Genomic DNA, 18,921 nt, shown 5'->3' with positions numbered 1-18,921 from the left:
TGTAGTTCTGGGAAAATTGTAATGACAGTTGCTATTAGAGTTGTGTGAATTAACGCTACAGAGGGCCAAATCTTCTGTTAGCATAATTTAGGAGTGCTGCAGCAGCAGAGAATTCAGATCATAATTCACACAGTGTTGTCATGTAGCCCAATCTGTTTATAAAAAAAAATTTGAAAAAATACTTTCTGTACCTTGCTCTGCATACCTTATGAGAACAGAACAGATAAAATCTAACTTTATATTAGTACCAGTGGCTTTGGCTGTAGGCCACAGTGTGTTCCTTATAGTAACATGCTAGTCACCAGAAGAGGTTTTGATGATAGCAAGGTTAAAACAGTGAAACTGTTCTGTAATTGCTATGGTTACCATAGCATAGAAATAGAACAGAGATTGAAAAATAAGTTCTGAAATGACTATCTTCTTCATTAGTAATAATCTGCTGAGGCTGCCTTGCATTCTTGCTTGCTTACTGGAAGCACAGTACTCTAGAAGCACGAATTATGATGTGACATTCCCAATCACACTCATCTTTACCATCATGTCACCAGCTTCTTGAATAAATCAGATTTACATTTATTGAATGAGTATGTTTTTTTATTATTATGGAACAAATTGGAAGGACAAAGTATGTTTTGGATACCTAGCCTTAAGTTCAGGAGTCACTATTACCTTTTTTACAAGAATTCTGACACAAGCTACAAAGAAAGTTGTAGCTTTTTTAAGGCCTGTACACATGGAGAAGAAGATGGACAGAAGGAGCCTCCAGACTCCCATGAGCCATGTGGACAGGCAAACAATGTTACAGGCCTTCTTTCACTATCATACACCAGGTTCATTTAAAGGGCAACCTGTAGGGTAGATGCCACTATGCCACTCCTACTGAGACAGCAGTAAGAACAGCAGTAAGAACAGCTGCTGAAGGAGTGCAAAGCAACCAAATGCTTTATCCTTCCTTTAGGCCCAATCTGCTTGCATGGATTCTAAGCTACTACCACCTCAAAGATGACATCTGCAGACAAGAGCCCACCTCTTGTGGCTATGGGATCACCCTGCAGCAGGGTACCAGGGTACTCATCACAGCTTGCTCTATTCAGCAACACCACACACACTAAGTGAACTGAGTGCAAAGCAATAGAGGATCATTGGTTTGCTTTGCATGACCTTGCTTTTTTTTCCTTTAGAATAGATGGCTGAAACGCCTAGTAGGGAAACTCAGTTGGTACTGAGAATGGTCTTTAACAGAAGGAGGGTCAGTTGCATAAGACCTCCATGCTGCAACAGAACATACAGAAAGCAGTAAGGTATCAGGCAATTCAGTTGCAGGAATTTCCATCACTGCCTAGATAAATGAAGCTAAAGGTTTGTGACAGCTGCTTGTGTTTTGATTATCTCTTTCAGGGTCTCTGAGTTCAAAACCACATTCTATAGAAGCAACTGGCAGAAAGAAATTATTTCTAATAACCCATCCATATCAGAGGCCCCATTATTATTATTAATTACTCATATTGCCATAGGACCTCATTGTCCCAGCCAAGAAAAGACGCTCACTATATTGCACTCCATACAAACAGGCAGGAAAGGGCAGGCCTTGCCCCACAGAGCTTGCTGCCTACAAGAACCAAGGCCAAGCTCCACATTAGCTACTGCCAGTTCTGCAAGAAGTCTAATTTAGTGCTCAAGCCTGAGTATGGCAGGCCTGAGCTCTCAGCCCACTACAAAGGTCACGCCTCACAGACATTTCCCACATACCACCATGACAAAGGGCAGCCCACGTGTCCGGCCCTCTACAATAACCCGTGCCATATAACCTTCCCACATACGGCAATGACAACAAAGCATCGCTCTGTGGTGAGAGCACTGGAGGAGGAGAGGCATGGCGCATCCCTTACAGAGGGAGCTGTCTGGAATTGATCTCCTCCTGCAAGGAACAATTGAAAATCAGGAAAGAACAAAAAACTGCAGCTGAGAGGCGTTGTGTTTTGGAAAGGAATGAGTGGGAAGGAGTAGGCTGCTACAAGCATGACAAAGGCAGCCCAAAATGGCCGGCGGCCAAAGGAGGAAGAAGAAGCAGAAGAAGTGAAAGAGCAACCGGGAGGAGAGACAGGGTCACACCTGGGAATGTCAGGTACCCTGAGTGTGCGCTGGGATCACTGCAGCACGTGGGACAAGGACTGGGAGTGGTGGGAGGGTGAAGGGGCAGCGCCACAAGTCAATAGGGTACCAGTGAGGAGCTGCTGACTGTCTCTAATGACAAGGGCTTTCTCACTGAAACACTGACAACTAACTCATTAAGAAACCAAACGGGTTTCTGTAGGTTTTTAATCCTCATTTTTCCTTCAGTTTTGATTGTATCACAGTAGCAAAACTACCAGCACAATCATTCTTAACTGGCCTTATTGGTCTCACTGGCACCAGTGCAAGCTACTGCACAAGCTGGCCAGTGAGAACAAGGCTGCTGTTTTCTCTGGCTTTCTGGTTGATCAATCTTTTCACACGGATGAATTTTTAAAAGATAAATGATTGGATTACAGCTGAGAAAATCTCTATTCTCTTTGTTATTTAGCCATAGATTTCTTATGCAGTTATGGAACAACCTGTCTCTGCACAGCTTCTGGGCCTCCATTTACTCTCATCTGTAAATTCCGCTTATTATTCCTTAATAGCAAATCCCCAACAAGATTGTCTATTTCCACAGCAAAATCTCTAACCTTTCATTTATATGCTTGAATTCATTGTGCCAGGCATCCCAGAGTCCCCAGGTACTACCGGCAGGCAATAAATAACAATTTATTCCACCCCACTGAGATCTAGTGGACAAAACAGCAGCTCATGAAGCAAGCAGTATTTTGATTTTTCAGCACGTTTCCACTTTGACAGAGCGCTGCCTGTTCTTTCTTAGCATAGCAATTTATTTTTTTATGTTTACTAACAAAATTACTTTTCAATCACTACAGATCTCTTTATGCTGATGCATTCTCTCATCACCACTATGTATATCTCATCCCTTTTGCCTGTCTGACACACACACTTCACTCCTGGTGAGGACCCCCACCGGTGTCAGCCTCATCGGGCGTCCATCCATCCCTCTGGCAGCACCATGCTGACTCACTGCTTCTGCCCTTCCCTTGCTCCCTCCAGCACCAGGAAACATTGCCATTCACACAGCTACAGCTCTCTACATAGCACAAAGCACTGGGCTGCAAGCTCTGAAAAAAAGTTGCTTATCAGATTCTGGACTGCTTTCTGTTAAAATAAATAGTGCATTGAAATAGAGGCCTCTCATTCTTAACCTATGGCATTCCAAAGGAAACAGCTGAAGAACCTGCCAGGAGAAAGTCTTTCTGATGGGTTTTTGGGGCAGAATTCCAGTTTCCATTTTTTAAACACAAGTTTTCAGTGTGGAATAATTAGCAATTAATTACACAGCAAGTGGATCCTTGAATAACAGCAAGAAACTACCCATACCTAGCCCTGCCTGAACTGATAGAGAAACCAGGGGCTCTCCCTCAAAAAGAATCTTGCTACTAAGGGATTGTTACAGCACACAAAGCATATACAGCACAATTTTCAACTGCAGTACTTACTGCTTGCTATACCCAGGGAAGGAGTTATTTATACCCAAAGAAGGCTTACATGCTCACTTTCAATTTAAGGCTCTTCTCATCATTCTAACCTGATATAAAAAACAAAAAAACAACACAGGAATGACTCTGAATCTGTATAATCTCAGCCCAAGGAACAGTGATTGAAGTATTTTTCAAACAGCAACTGTCAAAGCTTACTCAAGTTGTCATTTCATTTCCTGATCTTGAATACATTCCGGAACTCTAGAGCAAGCAAGAAGGCAAAAAAAAGAAAATCACAAATCTCACAAATCATAAAGCAGTGTTAAGTAGATTGCAATATAAAGAAATAAATTAATTAATGCAGGGGCCTAAAGGTGCATCCTGGAATCTACCCAAATGGCATCTGTAATTTCAAAGTAATTGAGTAAAAAGATGCCACAGGTCTCAGTACAAACCTGCTCAGCCTGCTTAATAAAGAACCAACTGTGTTTTCCATGATAACAGAAGTACAGATTTGATGGTGCAAACTTCCGAGTACCTGAGTTTGATACTTCACTTCTATCACTTCAATGTGTTGGGGTTTTTTGGGGGGAATAATAAGCATCAAAGAATACATAGCATCACTATAACTTCAAATTCAGCACATTTGAAAAATGTAATCAGTCACCAATGTTGATCCAAGTCTTGCTCCTATTTTTACACAGTTGAGCTTACAGTATGTTAAGGGAAAGTTTTGTTATCACCAGATGGCCAGCAGCAGCCTAAACTGGCAGAGGAAGTAAGAACTTACCTAATGCCCAAGAAACTGAATTACCAAATGTCCAAAGATCTGAACTCCTACCAAACCTTGTGTGCCTTCATCCCTCTTAGATACAAAGACATACCATACAAAGGCATACCAGTTGTACTATCACTTCTCTTACATGTAATCATATACCATACACATTATTTTAAAAGTTCCCTTCTGATCATATCTTTACATTTCACTTCAAAACACTGCGACTTAAGGATCCAGATCTCTGACCAGTTTTATGGATTCGTAACTAATCGATCTAGTGCCCATTTTTAGCTCACTGCAGATGTAAGGTGCGTGTCAGCAGAAAATTCATTTCTTCGGGTTTCTGCCTGGTTGTTTTGTTGTTTTTTTTTTTTTTGTTAGCATTTTGGTTTTATTTTACCTTGCCCTTAACGCATTTGGAGCTAGCCAAGTGCACACACATGATCAGTTATTGATCCTGAGTTATAACAATTCATTAAGATTCAAGAATAGGATCACAGAACCATAGAATCATAAAATGGTTGAGCTGGAAGGGACCTCAAAACTTGCCCAGTTCCAACCTCCTGCTATGAGCAAGGCTGCCACCCAGCAGATCAGACTTCCCAGGACCCTCATCAGCCTAGCCTTGAGTACCTCCAGGGATTGGGAATCTACAACTTCTCCAGCAGCCTGTGCCAGTGCCTCACCACCTTCTAAGTAAAAAATTTCCACCCGACGTCCAACCTCTTTTAATTCAAAACCATTCCCCCTTGTCCTATCACTACCAGATCATACAAAACGTCACTCACCATCTTGTTAATATGCTCCCTTTAAGTACCAAATGGCTGCAATGAGGCAGTTCCCAGAAGCTTCTCTTCTCCTCTCTGAACAAGCCCAGATCCCTCAGCCTTTCTTTGCAGGAGATGCTCTAGCCCTCTAAGCATCACTGTGGCCCATATATTGGAGACCTAGTATTTATAACTATCCCAGTTCTCCCTGCTTTGGTGGGAGGTAATGTGAATTCTGAGTTTATAAGACTGAGATTTTTTATCAATGATATTTTGATGGCAGAGCTTTTTGTCAGCTGGTGGTGGGCACAGGCTCAAAATTATTGCTTTATTTTACCCTTGTCTTCAAGTCATACCTACTATAAATGATCCTGAGGTGCAATTCCAAACATAGGTATATTGCTAGACATACTTCACAAGAGATACTTCAATAAAATTTCCCTAATTATCAGTAGGTGAGAATCACAGGCATCAGTAAGTAAAGGAATGAATGCAAATACTCCCCTCAGCTAGACTCAGACCAACTCTGCATGTTTGCTATCATTGTACAGAAACCTGGTTTTATCCAGAACAGTGTGATTTTTTAAAAAGATTTTAAAAGCTTTGTGAGGCATTCTGGAAAGAAAAACTTTTACCACCCACTTGAAAAGAAGTTGTCTTTATTAAAGCTACAAATTATACAAAGCTATTGAGAGCAAATGTTTTATTCAAGTTGGGCAATAATTGTTAAGGATCCTGGATTAGTCATCAAACTGAGAACCAGATGCTGCATCTTCACAGAGGTTTTAACCCAACTGTGAACTCTCCATTTACCCATACCTACAGACATACCTAATTCTCTCTAATTTTCTTAACACTGGAGTGCCAAAGGTTGAATTCTCTGTCTTGCTAAAAATCTGAAGCCAGGTCTTAGAATCTGGCATCCTGCATCTTGCCATGAGGATGTGAGTAGAGAAGACTCCAGTTCTGAGCAAGACTAAATCCAAATCATGCTGTGTTCACATCTGGCCAAAAGCCAAACTTATATAAATAAATTATTCCACCATGCCACCAGTTCTTTTTGCCTGACCCAAATTCCTACCTACACTCTTAAATTCTTGGAATATTCTGAGTTGTAAAGGACCTCCAATAGTCACCTGGTTCAACCCCCCTGCAGTGAACAGGGACACACACAGGTAGATCAGGATGCTCTGAGCCCCTCCAGACTCATCCTGAGTGTCTCCAAGGATGCAAGCATCATGCGGCAACCTGCATCAGTGCCTCACCACCCTTATTGTAAAAACCTTCTTTGTACGTAATCTCCTCTTTTTTAGTTTGAAACCATTTCCCCTTGTCCTATCACAACACATCCTGCTAAAAGTCTGTCCTCTTCCTTTCTTACAGCTCCCCTTCAGACACTAAAAGTCTGCTCTCAGATCTCCCCAGAGCCTTCTCTTCTCCAGGCTGAACAGCCCCACCTCTCCCAGTCTGTCCTCATAGGAGAGGTGTTTCACCACTGTGATCATTTTTGTGGTCCTCCTCTGGATGCACTCCAACAGGCCCACATCTCTCCTGCACTGAGGACTCCACATCTGGATGCAGTACTCCAGGTGAGGTCTCACCAGGGCAAAGCAAAGGGGCAGGATCACCTCCTTCAACCTGCTGGCCACATTTCGTTTAATGCAGCCCAGGATATGGTTGGTTTTCTGGGCTGCAAGAGCACATTGCTGGCTCATGCCCAGCTTGCCATTCACCAACAACCCCAAGTCCTTTTCAGCAGGGCTGTGCTCCATCCTTACACCCCCAGCCTGTACCGACAGTGGGGGTTGCCATGACCCAGGTGCAAGACCTTGCACTTGGATTTATTGAACCTCATGAGGTTCACCTGGGCTACTGCTCAAGCCTGCCTGGGTCTCTCTGAATGACATCCCATCTCACAGGTGTGTCGACCACACCACACAGGTTTGGTTCCAATCCCCCTGCTATAGGCAGCAATACCTCCCACTAGACCAGTTGCTCCAAGCCCCTGTAACTACTTACAATGAATAGGAGCTGGTTCTCCTCCTCCACATATCCAAAACAGAAGTTAAAACTGCAGCTGTTAACAGCTTTCAACCTCCCTCCATGAAAGTAAGCATCAGTCAGTGGTGAGAGCATGTTACAGTTCATTCTCAGCGCAGTGACATTTAAACCGATTCAGAATAACCAGGGAAACCAAGGAAAGGCTGAGTGGGGGTGGCTAACCTTCTCAGAGTGAATGCTGAATGCAGAATATTGATCCTGCCACGTGCCATCTACGATTTCTGAGAGCACAAAATTAAAAATAAACAAATAGATTAAAAAAAAAAAAAAAAAGGAACAGGAAGGAGGAATGGAGTTTGGAGTTTGTATAATTCAACTGAAATGACCCCAGAAGTGACTGACTGAAGTGAAAGGTGACTAACTGGTAACTGAGGACTTCTTTCTACCAATTGGTTAAGCACAGTGTTATATGCCTTAATCCTAGCAATGGAAGCCTACCTACTGCACAGATGGGTTTAACATAGCCATACAGCATGGGGACAAATTAAATGTGATTAAAGGAGAAAGAAAGAAGGAAAAGGTATGGCATGGCTGTGTGGGTAAATGGTTCTACTCCCAGCCCTGATTACAAGCACTTGAGTGCACTTCTAATCTCACTGTGCATCAGTTTTCTTATCTGGGGTCAAATAAATAACCCCAGAAACCAAACAATGAGAAAAAAAGAAGAAAGAAAAAAAAAAAATAGGTTTGCTGTTTGCAAAACATTAGGAAAAGATATCCTCCCATGCACTCCATCAGCCAATCAATTTTAAAATTGCCTTAGAAGTCATCTTTCCAAGGATCGGTTCAATGGCAAGGCTGTTACAAAGCAGAACGGACAAATCTGCTGTTTCATTTTCAGCCTGTATTAAAATAACATTTCTAAGTGTTTTTATGATTCTCTCATGTCACTGCAATACCAGGACACAGTATGGAAGGTCTAGTCTGCCACATTTCTTACATTCACAGATTGAAAAAAAGGGTTTTATATATATACATAAAAAAATCAGTCTCTTGTGGAGGCGCAAATCTACAGTAATTAAGATGTAGGGCAGAGACTGAAAAGGGGAAGATAAAAAAGAGCATAAACCATCATGGACTGGAGCTGAACACTGTACCAGAATAAGCAGCAGAAAATGAAAGGCTGCAGACAGAGTGGGAGGAATCACAGGAGATATGCAGAAAATGGGAATGGACCAATCTTCGTCTTAGCAAAAGCCTTTTCGCATTGATATTCTGAGCAAATGATATAATATAATAAACTAAAGGTTTAGGACAGAGATCTGCTTTTTCCTTTAAGTTTGTTGTTAAATTTTGATACTGAAAGACATTCAGAAATGTAAATATTAGAATCATGATATCTTTATTAAATAAAACTCTCCACAGGGAAGCACAGTTCCCATTAAAGCACTAACCTGCAGTCTAGCTCAGTTCCTACCTGCTCACTTCAGCTTTAGGCACCTGCCCTTGCAGAGATGTGTTTTTTACCTTTGGAATAGTCCTAATGGCATCCATCTGTATCTGGTCTGTACTGTGGACTGCCTTTACAGGACAGTATGAAAAATTGCTGTTTTATCCTCATAGTCATCTGCTGCTAGCAATGCAAGCAGTCCTGAATAAAGGGACAAAGGGAACATTCATAGCAATTCCTCTAAATTAAGGATATGTCCTCTCTCTTCCCCTGTAAAATACGATGTTGTGAAGTTCTGAAGGAAATGAAGAAAGATGAAAGAAATGAAAGTCATGCCACAAATGCAAGGCAGTTCAACAGAAATGAATGCATGCTTTTCATCTCTGCCATTATAAATTAAAATCACCGAAAAAATGGATTGTATAGAATTGTACTGAATTAAACATTACCCTCTCAGGTATCAGACAAATTGGGAAGGGAAATCCATGGCAAGGCCAACTTCTTAGCAAAGCCTTACAGTATCACAGAACTATGAGAGATGCAGAAACACAAGTGATTCCTATTTCATTTCCATTGTCCATAGGCTGAACAAGACACTAATGCAAAAATGTAACAGAAAAATGAGGTGCTCAAATGGACACATTTGAGCTTGAGAAATTGATTTTTTTTTAGAATCCCTTAATGCAGAAAAATATATATATATGAGAACTTGCATCTAATTCTTCCAAGTGGCAATTAATTGCACAAGGTATGTAGAAACTGTCCAGGTGCAAATTTAGTCTATGCATCTGACTTTGACAGTGCTCCTCATTTTACCTTGATGAATGCTCATAAATTACTGTTTTATGCCAAATGTTATTTTCTCCAGCACTGTTTTCCCCCAGTTGCATTTTCCATAAAGCCAGGTGTTAAGTCTGACTCCTGTTCTGCTTATAGACTGCACTCACACACATCACAAAAAGAAAAATCTACACTGCAGTACAGAAGGGAAGGAAAAATATTTCACATAAAGGAGGGTGAAAAGATGGTAGTGAATTATTTTTTTAAATTAATTACAAAGGACTTAATTCCAAACAGATGCAGACCTTTAGATTAAAGTCTGTTCAGCGGCCATCATTCTACATTCTCAAATCTTAAACAGGAAGTATTTCACAATAACAATGCCTGGCTCCCCCATTAACACTGCAATCAGTCATTTTAGATTCGGTACTAATTCAATATTTTATAGAAAATCTAAGGAAAATTAACTTTTCCATGACATAAAATCCAACTCCTAGTTATCTCAGAGTTCAACACGTGGGTGCTACAATTGAAATCCTCAGATAAAAGAGGGATTTCTTAAAAATTTCTTAGAAGAATGAAAGTAAGAAAGCAATTTAACTATGAGGAGAAAATAAAATGAACTCTATTTAGATTTATTTTGGTAGTATGTGAGCTGCAACTGTTTAAAGCTATCATTGTTTAAGGATTGGCTAACAAATTACATGTTTATCTGTACTGGCTCATAAGGACACAATGCAATTAGTGAGAGGAACTGGCAATACAGGTCCCTCCGACAAAAAGAGAAGAAAAAAAAAGATCATCTACATTTTTCTTTGCATGCTGCCAAAGCTCCAGCAATTTCCCATAACATTATTTCAGCTGCTTACGTTTTCTGTAGGCTAATGCACAGGATACATTTCCTTTTAGAGGAAACCATCCTACCATAATTTGATGAGCATCTCTTTTAACATCAGTACTTGTTTACGCAGCTCATTCTGTCCCCCTGCTTCTTTGGCATTCATTCCTATCCCCACACTGACTTTTGGCTGTGTGGGTATAGCAACTTACGGGAACGTATTGTGAACCATATCATGTCTGATAATGAAAACCAGTCTGATAACCCAGTCTGGTTACGGATAGCATCCGACCCCTTCTCTGTTATTTTTAATTGAGGTCGGTATAAACATTTGCATGTCTGAGAGTCAGAACAGGGGTAGGAATGACAAAGGGAAACGCAGGGCTGTCCTGCTGAGAGAAAAGCACATCAAAACGCTCCCTTACTAACCCGAGGTCAATGCAGGCTCAATGACAACCAGAAGTGAAATTCAGGCATAGAGCGAGGCTATGTATCTGCTAATGGTCACTATTTCCAGGCAGCACGCTGTTATGTGTTGGGTAATGCACAGTAAGTTGCTGCTGGGATTGAACTGGGTACAGTGGGCACTCCCAAAGACTTTGCATGTTCCAGGCCTACTGCTGCCTACTTCCTTTCTCATCCAGTCCCACCTCCTGCTCAAAGCAGGGTCAGTTCTGAGCTCAGGAGACAGCACAACCTCTCTGGGCAGCCCGTGCCACTTTCTGGCCTCATGGGGAAACAGCTCCTCTTGTAATCCAGCCCGAGCCTCTCTAGTTTCAACCAGTTCTCTTGTCCTCCCGCTGCACCCCACTGTGAAGAGGCTGGCTCTGTCTTCTCAGGAATGCCCTTGCAAGACTGGGCAGGTTGCTGCAGGGTTCTTCAAAGCCCTCTCTCCTCCAGGCTGAGCAGGCCCCTCTCCCTCAGTCTCTCCTCACAGCTCTTGCAGTCTTCTGCTGAACTCAAGCCATTTTGTTGCAGGCCTGTGCTTAGAAGGAAAGCACGGAGTAATGGATGAAGAGATGGAGGAGCACCCAAAGCTTTGTCTGACTTCGCTGGGCCCTTGTGGGTGGCACTGTGTGAGCAGGCTCCAAAGGGCTGAGATGAGGGTGATGTGTTGGGAATGCTCAGCCTCATTCCACATACGCTGTTGCCAAAATATATATTGAGATGGCATCAGTTAACAGCTCCCAAGTAACCTATTTGGGACATGTTCATCTCTGGGTTGAATTCAGAACATCCCATCGGGATTTATGAGCCGCTCTGTGCTTTCCTAAGCATCCTGTGCAGCAGACAGGTGTGTGGAGGGATCACCTATTTAACAGAGCTGTTTCTGGGACAAGGAGCCTCCCTTCTGCTATTGTTCAGATCCAGAAAGCCTCATTGAAGGCAGAGAAGAAACTGCAAGCAGCTTTGGAGAAGAGTCAGTTAGTTGAGGCAGCACTGTGTCAGGAGAGTGAGGAGATGGAGTTTGGGTCATGAAAGTGGTGCAGGGAAGAGCACAACAAACAGCGCAGAAGCTGCTAGACACAGCTTCAGCTCTACTCGCCCAAGGCTCTTTCCAGTCACAAACAAAGAATTATTTGTGGAAGCCACGTTACTAAACTAAGGACTTAATAGCCATTGATGCAACACTTCTGTGAGGTAAGGAAAATACAAATTTAGGATCTGCAAAAGACAGCCCCACTTACCACTAGCCCGGTTTCCAATACTTTACCAAGGATACTTGGGTTTCAAATACTAGAGACCCCAGCCTGCCCCCTCAACCTAAAAATCAGATAGCCAGCTCTATCCATAATCCAGAGAAGTTTGATCCCCTAGAATAAAATGTATAAAACCCAAGAAGCTGAGAAACTGCTTAAATTAGTCAGACAGGGAGTCAAGGAGAGACCCTTCAGCATCTGTTTAGCTGCTATGTCCATAATTTGATTTCCAAAAAGAAATCTCTGCTTAGGATTTCCCAGGCCTAAATGCCTCATAGAGTTGGCCACCAAAGCTGCTTTCAATCCCATTGTACCATGACTGTAGGTGAATGATATTTCTCCCCTCTAAAAATATTGCAGGCCCCTACTACACAGCAATTAATCATAGAAGCACAGGATGGCTGAGGTTGGAAGATCATCTTGTCCAGCCCCTCGCTCAAGCAGGGCAGCTAAGCAGGTTGCCCAGCAAAGCCATGAAGACTTTCTACACGTCATTAAAAGAATAAAAAACTAACAGCAGAGATTGTACTTATAGCAAATGCAATATAAATACAAATATGAAATATGCTGAAAAATGGTTTCCACAAAATATGCTGGTAATAAAATCCCCACCCTAGTAAAGCAGGTTACCTTTATGCACATGACTATTTCTCTCTGAACTCTTATTAACTGCATGTTTAAAAGGCACATTTGCTAAAAAACGTTTTGAACGAGAACTCTAAAACTACAGCATTTTTACTGCAGAGACAAAATACCACCAGCTTGAGATATAATTAAACAAGGCATGGAAACTTCATTGTCAGAATGAAAAATGAAGAATAAATAAATAAGTCTGCAGAAAATAATGAAGCTTTAAAATAAGAATGCCTTTTTCAACATTAGTCCGACAATCTTGTTTGACTGCAGGACCACCAGACCACCACTGCTCCATCTCATAACACTGAAGGCTGCTATAGTCAACACAACACAATGAACCTTTCCACATTCCTACTGTTCATTTCATTTTAAAAAACAGAAGGTTAATAGCTGATAGATGTTTTGCATCTTTTCTGAACAGCTTATATACGCAATAACTGCTCTGTTTTGGAAGAAGCCCTTGTTAGGTCACTGTTGAAAATTTCAGCCCCAAAACATCCAAATCTTAGGCTAAAGGAGAAACATGTGAACAAACAACAAGAAACAGCAGAGGTTACTAGAACAATTCATGTTGCATGGTGGGTAGCATATATTCTATATACAAAATTAATATTTGATGTAATGTATTGCAACTTGCTTTCACATTCTATAATGCTTTTATGTTCCCATCTCACTGTCCAGCAATGGAAATTATGGTATAGCTGTAGTTCTGTATTGCAGCCTATATGGAAAAAGCCCCACTGAAGTACACTTGAGTTTTGAACTGCAAAGGAATGGAGAAGAAGACTTCAGACCCTAGATGCCTAAGCCATGGCAAAGTAAGAAAAGACAGGAAGCAACAAATACAATGAGCTCCTTAGAACAGAACACAAGAATCTAATAATAAAATAATGTAAAAATGAAGACTTGCCTCGATAAAAAAATAGAATAAGATTTGACTCTGGTAAATGAATCTGTTCAGAGAAAGTCTGCACAAGAAGAGCTAATAGCCTTAACCATAGTTCTGCCCACACTATCGTACCTACTGTTTCTCTTGAATGGATGAGCCATTTGTTTCAGTACACACTTGAGACCTCATTTCATAGAATCACAGAATGTTTGGGGTTGGAGGGGACCATAAATCCTATCTAGTTCCAACTTCCAGCCGTGGGCAGGGCTGCCATCCAGCAGCTCAGGCTGCCCAGGGCCCCATCCAACCAGGGCTTGAATGCCTCCAGGCATGGGGCACCACAGGTTCTCTGGGCATCCACAACTTCCACACTTCATTTTGACTTCAGAGATGCTGTAGATGTAGAGAAGCCAGGGTGGAAGTACAAATCCTCACAGTGAGGATTGTGACTATACGAGGCAAGTTGCTGGCTCCTATGCAGTCACAGTGCTCTGATGTCCCCATTTGCAGGCCACAGCCTGGGGTATCACCTGCAGTGCCAGCTGGAGATAACACACGTAGACATTCTCCACACATTCTGAAGGAATCCTTAATAAAAAAGCTGGCTTTGGGTTGCTTCTGTCAATTTACTTGAGAGCTTTCAGACAGAACCCTACAACCCAAAAATCTGCATCCCCAAACCTCCACAACACAGTTGCCCAAACCAGCTCAGACCAAATCCTGCCTCACTAATGTCATCATAGGCATCATTTGCTTCTGCTCACAGACAGGAATCTGATCTGCACTTAAAGAACAGTCATGAAGTTGGTGTTAACAGAGAAGATTAGAAAATACTTTATAGTGACAGGAAGGGATATGAGCAAATTCTCCATTGCAGGGCTGCATGTGTGACAAGAATCAGTGCAGTTTCTCCTATCAAGAAAGAACAAATCTTCTGGAGAATACAGGGAGGACAAATGCCCCATCTGCAGTGATGGAGAGCTCTGGAACTGAAAGCCCACACCCTGACCTGGAAACAGGAGTGGCTGCTCTCTGGCTTGGCATTAGGCAAGCTACAAGAATTTTGCTCTTCCCTTTTGCATAGATATCTCCGTATCCATGCTGCGCTTGGCACAGCATGAAGGCACAGCCCTGTGGGACAGCTGCAGAGCACACAATCCCATTGACTTCAAGGGGAAGTAAACAGGAAGAGAATTTGTGCCCATCTTTGATTTCAGTTAACCATGTTGACTAATCCCTCTAGCTTCTGAATTCACTCTCAGTTCCCTGTACTACCCCTTCTACCTGTGGCCATGTGCACCGATGTGTCATCCATTCCATTAGTGCCTTCATGTCCCTGCCAGTTGCATATCTCCATCCGTGGACTATTGATTTCAAAGTCCCAAGCCTACTGCATAGACTCAGCAGAGATAGGGAGGCAGTTATCAAGTTGAATAGGTTTTTCTGAAAATTAGCTTTCTTCTTCTTTAACACGTAATTTTTAAATTCTTGTGGACCATGGGGTAAACCTGTAGCATAACATATTTACCTGCAAGTAAAGTGAAACGTTCATTTTATTTAAAATGTTTCCAGAAGTGCAGCAAAGCTGATGGTCTAAAGAATACTTGTATCTGATCTAAATTCATTGAGTGATTTCCCTCAATTCCCTCCACATACGGAATGTGGTCCTGATCACTGAGTGAAGAGAATTTCTGCATGTTATATACAGTGAGATGTTTTTGCAGAACAAAACATTCCTTTTAAATCTGGGGGAAAATAATCTGTTCAGTACTTTCCCTTCCCTATTTGAAAGAGGGAATCCTTTACATTCTAATACCGCGCAGAAGCACTCTGCAGTATAGGGCTATCAGTGCTGTACATGTACGCACATACCCCTTCTGGGATCCCATGTGTGTGCACAGCCTCAACCTCAGGTTATTTCCCTTCATGATGAACACAAGAGGAGTGATGATATCTCAGTCATGTCCAACAGAGCCAAAAGGTGCCGTATAGCACTCACCTACCGTGTGCTCTGGATGCTACAAAACCACATTTGGAAGCCCAACTCCAACCAGTCCTCGTATCAAACATTTCTCCTTTCAGCATGACGCAGAACTTTAATTTCCACTGAGTGGGGGTGACCTCAAGACTACTTTCTCTGCCCGGATGGCAGCGATTCCCCTGGCTGCCGGAACGAAACCAGCCTATAAATAACTTCAGAAGGAATCGTCTCCCTTCCCAGGCACTGCAGACAGCTGTTTACACGGCTCCCACGTCCGAGCGTTAGCTCAGCGCTCGGCTCCGCGCGGTTTAATTTCCCCTTCTCAGCATCCGCAGCCGACGCAGCCGTGCCCCGAGCTCCCCCCGGGGCGCAGATGTCTGCCGCCACGAGCCGGAGCTCCGTCTTTAGCCCCGACTACAGCCGAGACCCGCTCCCCTCCCCGCGGCTCCCCGCAGCTTCCGTGGCCCGCACGTCGGCTCGCCCACCCGCGGGGGGCCGGAGCGGGGCTCCCCCGTCACGGACACGCATGGGCAGCCCCGCAGCCGGCGGGGAGAGACAAAAGCCCGGGCCGGCTCACCTCCTTCAGCTGCTCCAGCTCCTGCTTGAGGCCGTCATACTCCGCCTCCAGCTCGTCGTACTGCTGCTTGAGGGTGAGCTTCTCCTCCAGCACCACCAGCCCATATTCCGCCGCCTGGATCTTCTCGTGGGTCGTCTCGGAGAGCTCCCGGGTCAGCCGCTCGATCTCGCTCTTGTAATGGTCCGCGCCCTGCAGCACCTCCTCCGCAGCCATAGCCCCGCCGGCTCTGCCGCGCACCGCGTCGCCGCGCCGCCGAAGCAGCGAGGGGGCGGGCGCGGCCGAGGGGCGGCACCGGCACCGCCGACCTGAGGATGGGGACGGGGATGCGGGCGGAGATGGGGCTGCCGAGCGCCGCCCCGCCGCAGTCGCGCCCCCGGCTCCGCCGCCGCTCTCGCCTCCCCCGGCCCTGCGGCGGCCCCGCGGCCCGCAGGAGGCCGGGGCGGCGATTGGGGCGGGCGGGAGCGCGCGTCGGTGCGGCGGCTCCCGGGAAGCTGCCGGTGCCCTCCTCTGCGCGCGGGGCCGGCACCCCCGCCCCCACAGCGCGGTCCCTCCCCTGCGCTCTTCAAGATGACGGCGGCCTGTCGGGTTCGGTCCCGTCCGCCGGCCCGGAACGAGGTGGGGATGCGGGGCGATAGGAGCCCTCTCACTTGGCTCAGCGGGTTGTGGTGACGACCGCGGCACCGCGGTGATGTTAAAAATAGAACAGGAGATGCGGTCCAGGAGACTGCAGGAGCAGTGCTGGCTGCCAGGGAGCTGCGAGAGAACCACTGCCTGCTCCCGTCCCCGTGCAAGGACCACAGCGCTGAGCTGGGGCCGGTGCACCTCAGGCTGAGATGCCAGTGCTCTTGATCACAGAATTATATAATCATTGGAAAATACCTCCAAGATCATCTAGTTCAACACCAGCCCATTCTCACCATGCCCACTGACCACGTCCTTCAGTGCCACATCCACACAGTCATTGAATACCTTCAGGGATGATGACTCCACCACCTCCCTGGGCAGCCTGTGCCACTGCAGCACCACTCCTTCTGAGAAGAAATGTTTCCTAATATCCAACCTGAACATCCCCTGGGGCAGCTTGAGGCCATTCCCTCTTACCCTGTCATTGTTACTTGGGAGAAGAGGCCAACCTCCATCTCACTAAAACCTCCTTTCAGGTCACTGTAGAGAGTGATTCATTCTCCCCTGAGATCAGACAGCAGCACTGATCCGAGTCAGATCAGCTGTGGTCACCCCATTGTTTGTCTTTCAAATTAACTGGAGGACCTAATGCATAGATTATGTCTATTTTATGCTGGCTGTAGAAAGACAGATGAAACATGTCTGGCTTGAAATGAGAGTGGTGCGGACAATCAGCCCCCGATCCCACACAAAGCCTGCCAGTGAAACTTCGCACATCAGATTAAGGGCTTGTTACATCTCTGGCCTGGAAGAGTGAGTTCACACTAGATCAATCACATTGGGCTTCATGTCACAGCCTTTGTGACCTGGTACCAGACATCTTAAACCTAAATTCACTGTTTCTTAAAACTATGGCCTGCAAACAACAGCCTTATCCCAATGCTTTCAACAAAGTTTCACTGTAGCTACCACCAGGATCAGGTTTTCATGCTTTCAAAACATTTGTCATTATTATTATTATTTTAATACTAGCAATATCAGGGCTTTAAATGATGAAGTTTAACAACAGAGTTAGAATTTCCAGAGAAAGAAAGATGGTTTGTTTAAAAAATGATGCCACATATGGAAGCCATATATTGCAGTCCACCAATGAAGTGCTATATTGCAAATCTAAGACATCAATTCCCTTCCTTCCTCACTTGTTTTAAACAAACCACATCACCTTCCAACCCCAGCTTCATCCCATTCTAAGAGGTAGAAACATCTGTGTTCCTCCACAGAGTGCTTTGAGGTATGTAAATGGAAGGTCCAACTCCAGTCACATAGTATGTGCACACAGTGTATAGCATCTATCTAGATATGGACATGTAACTAAAGGATTGTAGGGTAGCCTGTATAAACACTACTTCTTGGTGCCTAAAGAACATAGAATATCCCGAGTTGGAAGGGACCCATAGGGATTGTCAAATCCAACTCCTGGCTCCACACAGCAGCACCCAAAAATCAGACCATGTGTCTGAAATCATTGTCCAGATGCTCCTTGAACTCTGGCAAGTTCGGTGCCATGACCACTGCCCTGGGGAGCCTGTTCCATGCCCAACCACCACAGGAAAAGGTGAATAACCTTTTCCTAACACCCAACCTGACCCTTCCCTGTTGCAGCTTCATGCCATTCCCTTCAGTTCTATCACTGGTCACCTGAAAGAGATCAGAAGAATAAGCAAAGTAACAGATGATCTGTCAATTCTGTAGCTTGAAAGCAACTTCTCAACATGCTCATTTTTAATAAATTCTATTGCAGAAACAAGAGTGAATATCAATAAGGAAGCAGCAAGCGTGGCTATTAATAGATGAGGAGAGTGAGCGGCCCTCACCACTGGATATCAAAACAGGGAGAAAAAAAAACTGTATTCCAATTGTGATTCCTACTGTGTGTCTAATGACTGCTTTCTTTTCTTAAAACAGGATGGGAGTCCACAAGTCTTTGCAAAACAGACAAACCAAAATGGTAGCAAAATGTTTTCTTGAGAGCTTTTGCAAGTCCCTGGTTAGCCATCTTCAGCTTTTGAGCAATTTTGTTGTTGTTGTGAAAACAAGCCTTTGGTAAATATTCATTCAAGAATAGATTGGAAAACACCTTAAGGCCAGTACTGAAAATGAGCAGTTGGTTGAAGACAGGCTGAAGCAACAGGATGCTGACAGCTAATCTGTCCTTGGTGTAACTCCACGTGCATCATTTAGCTGACAATCTCACTCATAACCCAGAGGGCCATCTCACCACATGTCTGAACATCTGTGCCCTGGAGAGGAAATCTGGCTCAGTAAAATGTGTCA

General features: G+C 44.1%; 1 protein-coding gene across 9 annotated transcripts in view; it reads right to left on the bottom strand.

Annotated features, from left to right (window-relative positions):
* The window catches only part of BICD1 (BICD cargo adaptor 1), a gene marked incomplete at both ends in the record, with an annotated part of 165,319 nt that extends 149,143 nt beyond the window's left edge, over window positions 1-16,176 (bottom strand). For all 9 annotated transcript variants that reach the window (XM_079539612.1, XM_079539613.1, XM_079539615.1 and 6 more), the window contains one exon: window positions 15,964-16,176. In XM_079539612.1, the coding sequence (XP_079395738.1) occupies window positions 15,964-16,176 (213 nt within the window). The remainder of the gene's footprint in view (window positions 1-15,963) is intronic.
* Between the last annotated feature and the right edge of the window lie 2,745 nt (window positions 16,177-18,921).

Source organism: Tetrao urogallus (assembly GCF_951394365.1).
Source record: "Tetrao urogallus genome assembly, chromosome: 1".
In the NCBI taxonomy this organism is placed as follows: domain Eukaryota; kingdom Metazoa; phylum Chordata; class Aves; order Galliformes; family Phasianidae; genus Tetrao; species Tetrao urogallus.
The sequence above is the reverse complement of the archived record's forward strand: the minus strand, read 5'-3'. Positions and strand labels throughout refer to the sequence as shown.